General features: G+C 53.0%; 1 protein-coding gene across 1 annotated transcript in view; it reads right to left on the reverse strand.

Moving 5' to 3' along the window:
* Positions 1 to 10,070, reverse strand: part of RAB6B (RAB6B, member RAS oncogene family) — a 58,586-nt gene extending 48,516 nt beyond the window's left edge. Inside the window, exon 1 of the mRNA XM_070576089.1 lies at positions 9,421 to 10,070. Within this exon, the coding sequence (XP_070432190.1) occupies positions 9,421 to 9,490 (70 nt within the window). The 5' untranslated portion in view covers positions 9,491 to 10,070. The remainder of the gene's footprint in view (positions 1 to 9,420) is intronic.
* Between the last annotated feature and the right edge of the window lie 5,260 nt (positions 10,071 to 15,330).

A 15,330-nucleotide genomic window follows, 5' to 3' on the forward strand; every position in this document is an offset into this window, starting at 1 on the left:
GGCATTGTGGAGGCAGGAAGGACAGAGGATCTCCAGGTGGCCAGTTTTGGTACCTCTGAGTCTGGTGTGGCCTTGTAGAGGAGACAACCCTTCACTGTTCCCAAGTCCTCACTCTACAGAAAACGAATCAGGAAAATACACATCCCCAGTGGGGCTGAACTTCACAGCTAGGGGTGGGGGGCTCAGGCTTACACCTGGCACAAGCCCTCTTCTAAACGGCGTCCTCTGAACATTCCCAGCCTGGCCTGGATGGAGCCTCCTGGATATCCTCCTCCAATTGGACCATATCCCATGTTTTGGCTTCTAATCCATGAGCACGTCCCTCCTTGGTCAAAACTCCTCAGTGGGTCCCCATCGCCTGGAGGGAAGACCTAGACTCCTGCACGTGGAAGCAAGCCCCCCTCCACCGCCCCCCCACCCCGCCGGCACAGTCCAGCCACCTTGAACCATGCCTAGTTCCTGGAAGCCCATGATGCTCCCTGTGGTCCGCTGGTGAAATCCTGCTCACTGTGCAAACCTCCTCTGGGAAGCCTTCCTGACTCCCCCGGGAAGACCACGCCCACAGCCTTGGTTGTGTGCTTAATATTCATATTAATCCTGGCTGAGATTTATTACCTGCTTAGCTCCAGCCAGGTTCTGTTCTAATCACAGCACTGCAAAGCCTCTGCCCCTGCGGCCCACCTGGGCTGCAGTCCTCGGTGATGGAACAGCCGTAAAGATGAGGTGCTCTTCCCGTGAGCAGCTGTTGGGGCCCTGGCAGAGTGGGACACAGTGAGTCTGTCCCATTTCCTGCCAGGATGGGCAGCGGGGCAAAGGCCAGCCTGGGAGTCAGAGACCTGGGGGCTCCTCCCAGCTCAGTGGTAACCCTCCGGGCCCTGCAATCTGTGGAGTAGCCCCACCTCTCAGAAGCTCACTTCATCTATCTACAAAATGGGATATGCAGCTCCACCTGTCAGATCACAAGGATGCATACTTTGCATCTCACTACATAAAATGATCCACCAGTGATTCCCCAAACTTCACAGGGTTCTACTTCTCCTTCCCTCCATCTGCAAAGAGCGGGCTGCTGTCACAATTTCAGTAACACTATCACTTTAGCGTCTACCACGTGTCATATATTGGATGTATTTGATCTTTGCGACACCCAACAAGGTAACGATTACACTGCTCTCTGGTAAAGAAAATGAGTGGTCCTGTTACAGCCCAACAATGAGGAGCAGGGCTAGGGTGGAAGCCCAGGACTCCAGAGCACTAAGTGATGGGGTTGAAGGAGGAGCTGGGGCGGGGTCAAGAAGCCGGCTTGGTCTGGTGGGGACACTGCATACCCCCTTAGGTGCTGGCCCCTTCCCAGCCCTTCCTGCTTACAACCCACCCACCTGGCTAAAGACGAAAGTGTCCTGGAGTAGGAGTACCTGGGAGCTGTCACCTGTTCTGTTGTCTTCATCATAGGTCCTCTCTGTGTGGAATAAACACCTGCTAGCGGGAAGGGCAGGACAGCCCCATCCCTGTTGCCTGGCAACAAGAGCCAAACACATCATCAAAGATGAGCCAGAGCACCCTGGGAGCACACCCAGAAGGGATAGGCCCAGGTAGGGGGGCCAAGAATGCCTCCCAGGAGAAGGGGTAGCAGGCTGGGGAGGACCCTGCACTGGGGCCCACCCAGGGAAGTTCTGGGGGACACAGGTGACAGAGACCCTGATCCCTGCAGCCCCTCTAACCCCTCTAGCCAGCAGTGCCGTCTCCAGGCTGGGACTGCTACTAGCTTGGCATCATACTCTGAGCTGGTGCCGAATTATAGAACCAGATTCAGAGCTCCACTGGCCCAAGCAGTCACCCCATCCAGTAGCCTCCAGGGACACTTTGAGAAGGCCAGAGATGGGCTGGGGCTTATCCAACCACACAGCCAGCTGGTGGCAGACTCGGGACAGAGTCAGGGTCTCCAGGGCCCTGACATCGCCAGGCCTGGAGGGAAGATGAGGCCAGGGGAAGGACTACCCCAGAGCAGGTGGGAACCAGCGACTCGGTCTGAATGGTGCTCCCCTTCCTAGTAATTAGTTCTCAACAAGAACCTGGGTAGTATCTTTCCTCCATGGGAGGGGGCCAAGGGGTGACTTGGGAGGACTTCAGCTGCCCCCATGTTCTCTAACAACCAACTCCCTTCAAACCACCCCAGATTAGCAGTTCATTCCGTGTAAGAATGGAGCGCCTGCCATGCAATCCCAGCTCCATCAGACTCCCACACAGAGACCCTGCTTCCTGCCTAGAACCCGCTGCCCTCCTCCCTGCTCGGGGCCTCAGCACCCTCGCCAGCCTAGGGGCATCAAAGGGCTCCTCCCACCCACCGTTGTACTGCAATCTGCTGACTCCTCCTCAGCAAACAGCTTGGCACCTAAGTCCTAAGCAGCATTTACGGCAGACCTCGTGTCCAGGAGGCCTCAGCGCTGTGTCTCCTCCTCCCCACTCCCCGGCCTGAGCCTGCCTTTGAGGCACAAGGCCTAACAGATTACTACGTTTCTCATAGTCATCTGGGTTCGAATTCCAGCCTGCCACACTAGCAGTGAGTCCTTGGGCATGACCGACTCTCACTGAGCCTTTGGCTCCTGACCTGCAAAATGGGGAGAATCTTGCATCTGTCTCAGGGTGCTGGGAAGATACAAAGTGCCCCGTGCGGAGCCTCGGGCACAGTGGGTGTTCCTAACTGCTATCTGAGGTTACCTGGAGGAAGGACACATGTCAACCCAAGAGGGTCCGCTCCATTTCCCAGGAAGGGCAGGCTTGTTCTGGACCCCTCCCCAACCATCCTCCTTTCCAAGCCCCTAGAATGATGGATTCTTCCTAGGTGTGGATGTGACCGAGCCACTCCCCAGCTAAGGATCCTCCACCAGTTCCCCATTTCCCTCAGAATGACGTCCCAGCTCATGGCCGAGCCAGCCTCTGTGACTTGCCTTCACCGCATCTTCAGCCACAGGGGAAAGTGGGTGAGCCGGTTACCCCAATACTGGAAGCCTCTTTCTCTGGGGAAACACGGCTAAGGCAACACATCCCTTCCTCGACTGTCCAGGCCCCAGGAGAAAATTGTGGTCTGCAGCATAGAATGCAAATGGCTGAAGTCTTCCTCTGTCCCCCGCCCATGGCACCTGCTGGGGATCCAGGCTGCCAGTCTTCTCATGCATTTCCTGGAAGCAAACTTTGCTTTAAAGGCTCGCTTCTGCCCTCAGGGGTGAGGTATCATCTGCTCTCTCCTGGACCCCAGCCTGTCCCTTGGGTATGTCACCACCTGGGAACAGGTGGTACCTGGCCCAGAACACATGGTTGAGTCACTTGGGCTCCCACTGGTCCTGTTACCAAGAGACCAGGATAAATATGCTTTTCTACTAAAAATAAGTCACTTTATTAAAATGATACAATAGTCACAGCAGCTAACATTTACTTTTAAAAAACATTCCACTTAGTTTAGGGCAAAAGTTACAGAAAGAATAGGGAACTGGAAATTTCAAGGCTCAAGATACGGAAAAGAACCTTAGGAGTCCTTGGGCCTTACGAACCTTCACCCTTCCTGTTCCAGGAAGCAGAGACTGGTCTGCCATCTCAGTCCCCTCAGGGCTTACGTCCCCAGGCCCCGCCTGCAGCCACTTCCCAGCAGCCTGTCTTTTTGGCTCTAACAACAGCTGCCCATCTCAGGGTGTGCCTGGTACTTCTCCCTGGCAACCTCCCCATCTTCCCTTCCCTGTGGTGAGAAATGGAAGAGGATGACAGACAGACGGACAGTTGAGGACACGCCCAGCACAGTTTTTCCAGTAGTCCGGCCCTGATCTTATGAATTCTGCTGTTCCACCTGACCTTCCCTCACCTTCCTCAATGGTTCTGTCCAACAACTTCTCTAAATTATTTATACTGAGACCAGACAGCCCTCACATTCAATGGTTCATTCATTCAGCAACAGTGGAAGACACGCGGTGGGGAGGACAGGGACACTGAGCCTGGATGGGACACAGATGGTACCAGCCTCAGGCCTGCCCTGGGCGAGTCCGCAGTGTCAGAGCAACACCTATAAGGATAAATATTCATGGGCTGACTTCAGGGATGTCACAAGTAACAAAAGGACAATGAGGTTATTTTGTTATATTTTAATGGGACTCAATTTGGGGGCTGCAAATGATAATGATAATGAGATCATGCAAAAGATGGTCATTACAATTATATCCGCACAACCAGGACACAGTCTAACACTCTCTTTTGTCTGTTCTGGTTATTTCTCCTGCATCTATCCTCAGCACTGAGGGTGCCACTCTTCTCTTATACCAAGGGCAGGTTAATTCTCATCTTGGGGTCTGTCTGGCTGGCGCTCTCTCTCACCTCACGCACTCCTCTTTAAATAAAGCAAAGGTTCTGGGTCTGTACCCAACATCCAAGGTTCTCCCACTCGTTCCAGCCACTGAGGAAGGGAGAAAAATTGGAAGGAGAGAAGCAAGACCGAGCAGCTGAGGCCCAGAGCAGCCCAGTGATCTCAAAGTGAGCTCTGGCAACCTCGGGTTCCAATGAGTCCTCTCTTTCCCACCTCTGCTGGCCTTGCTGCTTTCCTATATTTCTTCAGAGATGGGGACGGGGCTGGGGGTGCCATAGGGTTCTTCAAGACGAACTGTGAGCTGGGCATGGCCAAGGCTAAGTGAGCCAGTCCTCTGTGGAAGATTCTCAAGTACTGCTGGTAAAAGTCTTCTCTCCTGAGAAGGCAGCAGGTGTCAGGATGAAGAAGCCTATCTCAAAGCCGCCTTGACTCCCTTCCCTTTTAATCTACTGATGGGCCATCAGCAAATATCACATAGCAAAGATAATCTCATCATTTTCCAATCCAGATATTTAATGAGCACAAACCTCCTGCAGATGACGAGGGAAAAAGATGACTCAGATCTGGGCTTAAGTGCTGAAATTCACCCTGAAGGGGCTTAAAATTCAGTTAGGGTTTCTGTACCTAAAAAAGTTAATAAACGCTTAAAAATCTTGAGTACCTAAGATAACAGAGAGGTCATGGGGCAGTGTGTGATTGTTCTTAAAGAAAAGCTCAGAAAAAACAAAGCTATGCCACGGTGAGTGCCCACATGGGCACGGCAGAGCGAGCGGGTCTGGGGGTGGGGTGGGGAGGAGAACCTTCTGGGATGGGCTTCAGGCACAATCACCAGCCAGCCAAGGGCTCCCTGTGTGCTTATGGGAGGTGTGGGTGGTGGGAGGGCAGGGGTCAGGCTGGGCCAGGCCGTGGGGGGTGAAGGGTGAGCCCTCCAGGCAGTGGGGGGCCACTGAATGCTCCTTAACCTGGAGGAATGGGCCAAAAGTGGGGGGAAAGCCCCTTCTCAGTGAAAGCAAGCCAGACACCAGTCACCCTGTCTTCTTGCTACCCACCCCTGGAGCCTGGAGAACAGATAAAGCTCCCGGAGAGAGTGGGCCCCTTGCAAGACCTCATCCCTGCATTCAGCCCAAAGAAGCAGCACCAGCTGGTTGCCTACAGAAGCATCTCCTCCTCTGAAGCCTTTAGAGCCATCTCTGGCACCTGCCCCCAAAGGTGGGTAGGATGCCCTGCTAAGTGCTTCTACAGCAACTGTTCCTCCCTCGTCACAGCTCGCCCAGACCTTTACTGTAATTCTGCCCACAAATGCCTGTACTCCCCAGTGGACCATAAGTTCCATGAGGCAGGGATACACTCAAAGATCTGATTAAATAAATGAACGGATGATGGAAGGAGGAAGGGAGAGAGGGATGCGGGGGAGAGAGGGAGGGATGACTGAACAAATGACTAAGCGACCAAAGGGCAGCTGCATGCAGGGTCACTGTGCTGCACAACTCCAGGGACGTCATTCACATCGTGCTTGATGTGGATGGCACCTCCAGCAGCACAACTGCCAGGGACAGGATGGGAGGTGGCTGGTCAGAGGGAGATGCTGGCCGGCTGGCCTCATCCTGGGAAAGCAGACCAAACTTGTGTCCATCAGTCTTCCTGCTTCGACTGGAGGAGTCCCAGGGAAAGGAGATCAGGAGAGGCCAGAGTTCAGCAGACAATCCCACATCCCCCTCCCCACCACCCCCGGGCTGTGCCTCGTAAAGGCTGAGCCCCCAGAGAATGCCATCGGAACTCAGGAGGAAGACGTATGCCCAGAGGCCTGCTCTCCTTCCTTCGACACCTGCTCGTGGCTGCCTTCTCTGGATGCCACCAACTGCCGCAGTTGGGACTGGTGTCCATTACTCCCCTGTATCCCCCACTGCTGCCATTAGCACAAGGCCATGGCCGACAGGCCCAGAGACAGCCATCTGAGCACTAGCAGGACTGCACAGCCTTCCTACCGCAGGAAATCCTTCATCCTGGGTCCACAGCACCCTCCCCACAATGCCATCCCCTGCCAGGCTGACACCGTCGGCCAGCCTGTATTCCATGGTCCAGGGGACAGCAGTCATTCTGCTGCCAAGAGGGGGCTGGAGGTGTTCTCTCTGGAGTGGCTCCTCAATGGCTTCCCACTCAAACCACGTCCTGTTACCTTTGAAGGCCTGATGCCCAGCCCCGTGGAATTATCTGGCCCAGGGCATCCTCCTCATCACTGGGCTTCAGGCTGGTACTCTTTTTGGGAATCTAGCTGTCCTCACCTAATGGCCTAAGGAGATGTCACCACTATGCCAGGCACAGGAAACAAGAGAAGGCCGCATCCCTCCAGCTTCTTCCCCGGGCCTTTCTAGGGGACTCAGCTCACACAGGCAAGCCCATGATGCTCTAGAAGGCTCTGTCAAGCTCAGTTGGCCCAAGTCCCCCACATACAGAAGGTAAGGGACCTCCAAAGTCACACAAAGAGGGAGAGCCAGGGTGGGGGTGATGGCCAGACCTCAGGGGCTCCCTCCACTGCAGAGGCTGCAGTGGCACAAAGGACCAACACATGCACAACGCTGTACAGGCAAGACGGAAGCAGCAGTGGCAACAGCAATTCCCCAGCCTATCAGGATACACACGTCCCCTACCTAACTCAGGGACCCCAAAAGCGCTGTAAAATCCAAGGTAAAGAGCCGACTAATGACACATCCAAGTGGAAGGAAGCTTGTCAGGGCCCTAGGGTTCCCTGCCAGAAGGGACCAGAGTGGCCAATAGCCAATCTCTCTGATGGCAGAGCCTTTCATCCCTAATGACCGTGTTCCAAGGGCCCACAAACCCTGCCCCCAATCAACTAGCCCAGCATTGCCCCAGGTCACCCAAACCAGTCACAAGCCTGGCCAGAGAGGAGCAACCCTCACCTCCTCTCAGGAAGACACCCCAAGTCTTGGTTTCACCAATTCAAGGTCATCTTATTTCCCAATGACACGTTAGTGACTGGGAACAGGAGATGTGAGTTCCAGCCCCAAAAGTGTTGACAACTCACAATGGGACACTGGGCAAGTCCTGACCATCCCTGGGGCTCAGACTTCTCATCTAAACATGCCAGGGAGGTGCGTGCTCCATCGCTGAGGACTTAAGGTCTCATCTCTGTGATTTTACGGGCAAAGGGGGTTTGCAGAGCTCAGCCCATCAGGAATTCTGAGGGAGCCCAGAATTTTCACTCAAACTCACCAGAGACATTTTCCTCATGAAACCCCGGGTCCTTCACTGAAGCATGTTCAGACGTGGAATAAATGGATGTCTACTGAGAACCTACCAGGGTCCAGGTCCTCTGAGAGGCACTGGGGAAACGCGAAGGAGGAGGAGAATTGCCCTCAGCAACCATTTTATCAAGACAGAAACTGAGGCTCAGAGAGGCCTCGAAATCCACACAAGGCAGCACAGCTAGGAATTCAACTCCAGGCTGCCTGATCCCTGGAGAGTCCTCTCCCAGGGCTCCAGGCCCAGTAAGATTAGCAATGGGATGTGAAGACCCCCGAAATCCCTCAGGCAAGGGAAGAGTGAGCTCTGAAACTGGGATCTATTAAGATCAGAAACTCAGAGTCCAGGACACAGGGCTGGCTGAGTTGACCTTGTTCTGAATTGCCCAGCCTGGCCCCAGGACCCATCCCTATGTCAGGGCCCGACCACCTCCTGACACCCTTCTCTAAACCATCCATCTCAGGTGATGTGCAGGAGCAGAGAGGAGACTGCCAGGTGACTGCACATAGGCACACACCATGAGAGCACTGTCCCCTGAGCCCACCAGGTTCTCCCAAAGTTGCCTGTGTCCTGGGCCCTTGTACAGACAGGTGCCAAACCAGGTGAACTGGACCAGTCTGTAGAGATAGAGCCTGGGGGGGCTCCTGCCCCCAGGGACGGCCTCCTCCCGGAAGGAGGTGGTCAGGGCCCAGTCTGCCACCTGCAGCCCCAGGTAAGAGGCCTCTGGAGGGATGCTCTGAGAACCACGCCTTTCTACAGGTGTCAGAGGGGTCCATGCTCTTCAGTCTTGTCTCTCCACCTAAGGGCCAACCTGGGTTTCAGAGACGCTTTCCCCGGGGAAGCTGCTGGGCTGCAGGGAAGCCATTTGTCTCTCCCTCCCCCCTCCCCTGGCCGGCTGCCACAGTGACCTCCCCTCCCCCAAGAAGGGCGGTGAGCTGGAAGGTGGGGGTGGGAAGAATCCACCGCCAACGCTCTTGGGAGCGGTGGTGGGAAGCCAGGCAGGGCGTGTCGCCTGGTCCTTTCTCTGCCCAGCGCCTGGCTTCATGGCCTCTTGGTACGAAGCACCCCTGTACCGTCCCCCAAATCTACTTCGCATTGGGGAACCCTCGCTGTCATCGCCCATAGCCCCAAACAGGCTAAGACACGCCGGCGAAGGGCAGCGGGTCTAGAACCTTCTGTGCTCAGTCGCACGTAAGCCAGGGGAGGTAGGCGCCCTGCTCCCCCAGGCCTGCAGCCGCTCTTCCCAGAGGAGACAGGTGCGGGTCCTCCCCTCGCGGCCGTCTGCCCCAGGGCCTGGACGAGACCGCAATTGCGCACGGTTCCGGGCAGGGGCCGCAGGGAGCCCCTCCGGTGCACCCGGGTGGGGGCGGCCAGACGCCAGCCCCGCCTCGTTCTCCGAAGAGGGGCGCCCGTCCTTCCCCCGACCCTGCCACCTGCGCGGTCGCCCGCAGCCGGTGCCGCAGTGCGAGCGAGCCAGCGAGCCCGGCGCCTTCACGCTTTGGCCGGCGCCGCCGAGTCAGCCGCCGCCCTCCCACCTCCCGGCCGCGCCGCACCTGCACCCGCACCCCAGGCCCCCACCCCAGATCCCACCCTCACCCCCACCTCTGGCCCCAGCGCCTACCCGGTCCTTACCATGAGCCCCTCCCATGCCCGGCCCCGCCCGAACCGGCCCCGACCTCCACATCCCCATCCCTCCCCTCCACCCGGGCAGGGACGGGCCTTTATCAACCAGGGCTGGGGGTCCCAATGGGGTGGATGATTTGGCGGCGGGGGTCGACTCGGTGCCCAGCCAAGAGAATAAGCGGGGTACTTACCGCTCTGCTCCCCCAGGAACACCAACTTGAATTTTCTCAGTGGGTTCCCAAAATCTCCCCCTGCGGACATGGTGCTGGTAGCCGGGGCCGGGAGAGGAGGAGGAGGAAAAGCGAAGGAGCAGGGAGGGGAGAGGAGGAGGGCGAGGGGAGGCGGCCGGCGGTGCGGGAGCCGAAGGGGGAAGGGCGGGCTGCGCGCGTCCCTGACTCCCCAGCTGCGTCCCGGCCCCGGCCTGCGGCTGCGTGTCCGGCGGCGAAGGAGGAGCAGGAGGAGGCGGAGGAGGAGGAAGGCTGGGCTGGGCTGGGCTGCTGCGGGCGGCGCTCGCTGCGGGGCGAGGGGCGCGCTCTGGACGCCCGAGGCGCGGCGCGGACAGCGAGGCGCGGGCGGAGCGGGGCGCAGGGACGGCGCGGGGCGGAGGAGCGCTCTCCCGAGCCGCGCGACTCGCCCCCTCCCGCCTCCCTCCTGCGCCGGCGCCTGCGCTCTGCGCGCTCCCCAGCCTCTGATGTCATGCGGGGCCCACGGCGCTGCGGGGCTGGGGGGCGTCCGCCCGCCCACCCCGAGCCCGCACTCGGGCGGGAGAGAACGGCCTTGCCTTCCCTCCGAGAGGATCCCCGATCGGGCGGTCTCTCGTTGCCCCTCTGCGTCTGTCTTCTCCACTCTGCCCCTCCTTTGAATCCAGAAAAATGACATGAAATTGTCTGGGGACATTTGTTTCTGGTGTCTTAAAACCTAGATGCCACCCCTTCCTCCACCTCCCGCGACGCCGATGCACAGCATAGCCGAGGAGGTGGGGGAGAGCCAGGGTGTGATGTACCATGTGGGCATAGACGGCTTAACTGTCACCCCGTGTGGCCTCTGGCTCGCCCTCCCCCCTTAGGCCCAGATCCCTCCTCTGGGCATCTCTGTGGGATCATAGGTGTCCCCTCAGGTCAGCAAAACAGGAGGACCAGTGCAGGGCGCGCCTGCCTCAAGCCAACCACTGCTACACATGATTTTATCTTAAATTTGCTGCCCCATGGGAGGGAAGAAGCAATGACCGCGGAATATCAGCGTGGCCGGCTCCCGGACAGTGTCCTGGGTTCTTTGACCCTGGGGCCACCAGGCTGACAAGGGCGCTGCTTGCCCTGGCAATTAGGTGTATCTGGACTACGAGCTGGTGGAGGACAGGACGGCAACCTCCCTTTTGCCTCCCTGTTCACCTGACCCATTGAGGCACACAGACTAAGCTGTGAGTGGGTGAGAGCAAGGAGCAGATGCCAAGCGTTAGCAGCTCTCCAGGGACAGCCTGAGCATAAGGCATTCTGGTTAATGGAGGTTTTACAAAGCTGCTTCTTACTGTCCTACCATCACATGATCTTGTTCTTTAATGTTCAATGAACATTTATTTGGGATTATAACTCAAACGTTTGGGAACAAGCTCTGTGTGTGTGTGTGTGTGTGTGTGTGTGTGTTTATACAGAGAGACAGAGGGGTGACAAGCAACCTTGATCACCAGCGTTTTTCCAGGGGACGTTTGTTCCCCTCTTTCTGACTTACAAGGCGTGCTTAGGATGTCTTCCTGCCTGTCTCCCTGTGTCATTTACCTGGAGTCTCTCTCTCTCCCATTGCTTGTTAAAAACCAGAGTGAGCTCCATGAAAGCAAGAGTTGAGGCTCCGCTACAGGATCCCAAGGACCTAGCTGAGAGCCTGGCAGATAGTTGTTGAATGTTTGAATGAACGTCTAGAACCCCAATCAGAACAACTGTCCTGTTTCTCAGTCACCTTGGGTTTGGAGCCCCAGGGATTGTAGGTCATCACTCTGGAATGTCTACCCCACCATGCCTAGCATCGGACTCAGGGTCACCCTCCAAACTCCCACTCTCCTTTTGCTCTGGAGTCCTTGATCTCTCAGGAAACCTCGTTCAGCACGGGGTTGAAGGAAACTCTAGAAGGAGAGGAGACTCCCAAGCTTCCTGCGTCTATGAGTGGTCCCTTCTCTGAAGAGCCAGGGGGGTTATGATCAAGGCACCCAACCAGTCGACACTCCTCCAACCTGTACGTTCTCAACACCTGGGGCTGTATTCCTGTATCCTGTCATTCTGTCCTGAGGACATCATTGGTGGCAAGACAAAGCAGTTGAGGCATGACAGAGAGAGTATCATCTTTTAGGTAAGCCTGGGCAAGTCCTGAACCTTCTCTGATCATCTGGTGCTCCACACACAAGGTGATATGGCCGTAGGGGAGGTAGGGATGGAACACGGGCTCCTCTGGGCACCTCTAAGCCCCTAAGTCATCCTGCGGTGCTTAGCAGACCCAGCTGGGTTGACTATGGGCCAGGATACCTTGTGGGACTCTGCCAGGATTCTTCCAGATCAAATGACAAAAACCCAACGCCACCTACTTTAAGCGCAGCGACATGGGCTGGCTCATATAGCTGGAGCAGATATTGGCGTTGCTCACAGAATGTGGTCATCATGCTGTGCTGTGGAAATCAGAATCTGCTCAGTTCCATGTCCCTCTCTTTCCCCACCATTTGTCATTTCTTTTCTCCCCTTATTTTGGGCCTTGCCCTGGAACAGACAGGCTTTCTCCAGGTGGCAAAAAAATATGAAATATGGCACTGTGACCCTCAGTTTGGCAACCCCACTGGAATGAGTTTCTTCCACATGGCACCTTTGTGTTCCATTCTTTAAAATCATGTAAAGCTTCCTGCTGAGTACGCATATGTAAGTTGTAAAGAAAACCCATCGTTTTGAACACCCATTTACCCTCCACCCAGCTGGAGAAACCAAACGTTGTAATGCTTTCAAGGCCTCCAGTTGTTTCCCTCCCCTGCACTCCCTTCCTCTCCTCCCTTCCCAATGCAGAAATCCAGAACCCTGGCTTTTCTTTGAGTTTTATCACATTTGGATATGTCCTTCAACAATACTTTGTTTTGTTTGCATCTTTTGAACTTTACATAAGGTATCAAGCCGTATATTCTCTCCTATGACTTGCATTTTTCTTAACATTGTGTTCCTAAGAGGGGTCTGTTGATGCATATAGTAGCAGTTTTTCATTTTCATTGTTGTTTAGTATTCCACTGTATGCTCCAATTTTTAAATCATTTTCAGTTAAATGTGTCCCATTAAAAATTTTTTTAACTTGAAATAATTTTAGATTCACAGTGATAACATCTTACATAGCCAGAGTACGTTAGTAAAACCAGGAAATTAACATTGGAAAATGTACCCAGCTTTCTTTCTGCTATTACCAACCGTTCTGCTATGAACATGCCTTACATGCCTTCTGAGGCACCTCAAGTTTTTCCAAGATATGTATGGAGCGGATAAATTGTGATGTAGAACCAAATAAATGTTTAATTTTATGCCAAACTGTGTTCCAAAGATAGTCCTCAAGTCATATAGTTCTATATCTGCACCTGTATTTTTAATTTTCTTCAAGAAAGTCTTGGCTATTCTCAGCCCTTTGCTGTTATATACACTTTTTAAATGGAACTTTATTTTGAGATCATTGCAGATTCATAGGCAGTTGTAAGAAATAAGACATGTCCTGTGTATCATTTATCCAGATTTTCCCAATGGTAACATCTTTCAAAGCTAAATGCAGTATCACAACCAGGATATTGTCATTGATACAGTCAACATACAGAACGTCTCCATCACCAGGAGGATTTCCTTTTACAGCCACACCCACTTTCCTCCTGCCCCACCCCCTTCCTAACCTCAGGCGACCACTAAACTGATCGTTTCGATAATCTTGACATTTCAAGACTGTTATATAAGTGGAATTATCTAGTATGTACCATTTTGGGATTGGCCTTTTCCACTCAGCATAATTCTATGGAGATTCATCCAGGTTCGATGTATCAGTAGTTGGCTCCCATTTACTGCTGAGTGATAGTCCATTGCATGGGTCAGCAGAGTTTGCTTAACTATTCACCCATTGAAGGGCATCTGGGTTATTGCTGGGTTTTGGCTATTACAAATAGAATGTCTGCGAACAATTGTCTACAGGTTTTTCTGAACATGAGTTTTTGTTTCTCTGGGATACATGCCCAGGAGTGCAGTTGCTGGGTTATATGGCAGCTACATGTTTCGTTTTTTTAAAGGAACTGCCAAACTATTTTCCAGAGTGGCCATACAACTTTACATTCCTGCCAGCAACGTATGAGGGACTCCATCTCTCCAGCATCTCTCTATCTCATCCTCACCAGCATTTGGTTTTGTCACCGTTTATTTATTTTTTGAGCCATTCTGAGAGGTATGTAGTGATGTGTCATGGTGGTTTTAATCTGCATTTCTTTGATGGCTGTGATGCTGAACATCTTTTCATGTGCTCATTTGTCATCTGTATGTCCTCTTTGGTGAAATATCTGTTCATGTCTTTTGCCCATTTTTTAATTGGATTGTTTGTTTTTTATTGTTCAGTTTTGAGATTTCTCTATATATTGTAGATACTAGTCCTTTGTCAAGTATGCAGTTTGCAAATATTTTCTCCCACTCTGCAGCTTTTCTTTTTGTCCTCTTAACAGGGTTTTTTGCAGAGTAAAAGTTTTTCATTTTGATGAAGCCATCTTATTGATTTTTCCTTTTACGAATCTTTTAGTGCTATGTCTAAGAACTCTTCACTAAGCCTTAAGTCCCAAAGATTTTTCTCCTATGTTTTTTCTAAAAGTTTTAAAATAGGTTTACGTTTTACATTTCAGTCCATGATCCAGTTTGAATTAAATTTGCATGAGGTATGAGACTTAAGCTGGAGGTTCTTTTCTTGCCTATAGATGTCCAGTTGCTTCAGCACCATTTTTTGGAAAGGCTATCTTTTCTCTATTGAATTGCTTTTGCACCTTTGTCAGAAATCAGCTGGGCCTTGTTACTGTGGGGAAGGGGTGGATGTCCAGACTCCCCACGTGATCTTCACTGACCCTGCAGGGAGGAGACCTTGGTACTGCCCAGTGGGGATAAAAGGCCCAGCTCCCATCTTGGCCATCTCTGACACCCCATCCCAGCTGGAGGGTTGAGGCACGCTGGTACAGCTTGCTGGTGGTGCGAGTCTATACTGCTGCTTGGACTTTGCTGGGGTAGGTAGGTAGTGGGGGTACCTCACAGTTTTCTCTGTGGTGTTTGGCTGGAGTAGAACAATTATTGTCTAAAAGTTTCCTGTCTTGCTAAGCTGCTCTTTTGACTAGAGAAAGCAAGTCTTATTTGGGGCTTTTTTTGAGTGCTCAGTGGCGTTTCTGAGTCGCCAGGTTCTTCACCTCCGAGTCCAGGACACATGAGTTGAAAAGAAAACCCCACGGAAGGTGTCGCTGTGTCATTCCTTGGGTTCCAAGGTCCAAAGCTGGTTGCCTTCTCTCCACCTCTCAGAGTTTTCTTATGTTTGTTTCATACCTAATATTTAGAATGTTCAGTTGTATTTAGCAGGAGGAACAGAGAAAAATATGTCCACTCTACCTCTCTACCTACATATTTTAATATAAACTTTGATGGAAACTTAATATACATGCATAAAATTAAACAAATCGTAAGTGTACAGCTTAGTGAATTTTTGCAGAGTGAACATATCCATGTAACCACCGTTCAGATCAAGAAAAGGAATATTACCAGTACCCCAGAAGTCTCCATCATGCCCCCTCCCAGTCATGGCACTGCTCCCCCAAGGAAAGAGCTATTCAGGTATCTCACCAGGGATAGATTTTGCCATCTTTGAACTTTGTGTAAGTTGAGTTGCCTCTAGCTTCTTTCATTAAGTGTTGGGTTTTTGAGAGTCACCCATGGTGTTTCTTGTAGTATTAGTTCATTCGTTTTCACAGCTGTGTAGTTCCATTGTGTGACTATATCAGTTTATCTATCCATCTATTGTAGAGGGACATTTGGGTTGTGGCCAGTGTTTGGTTATTACAATATTACTGTTATGAAAGTTCTTGTATATAT

The sequence above is a fragment of the Equus przewalskii genome, chromosome 15 (assembly GCF_037783145.1).
Source record: "Equus przewalskii isolate Varuska chromosome 15, EquPr2, whole genome shotgun sequence".
NCBI lineage: Eukaryota > Metazoa > Chordata > Mammalia > Perissodactyla > Equidae > Equus > Equus przewalskii.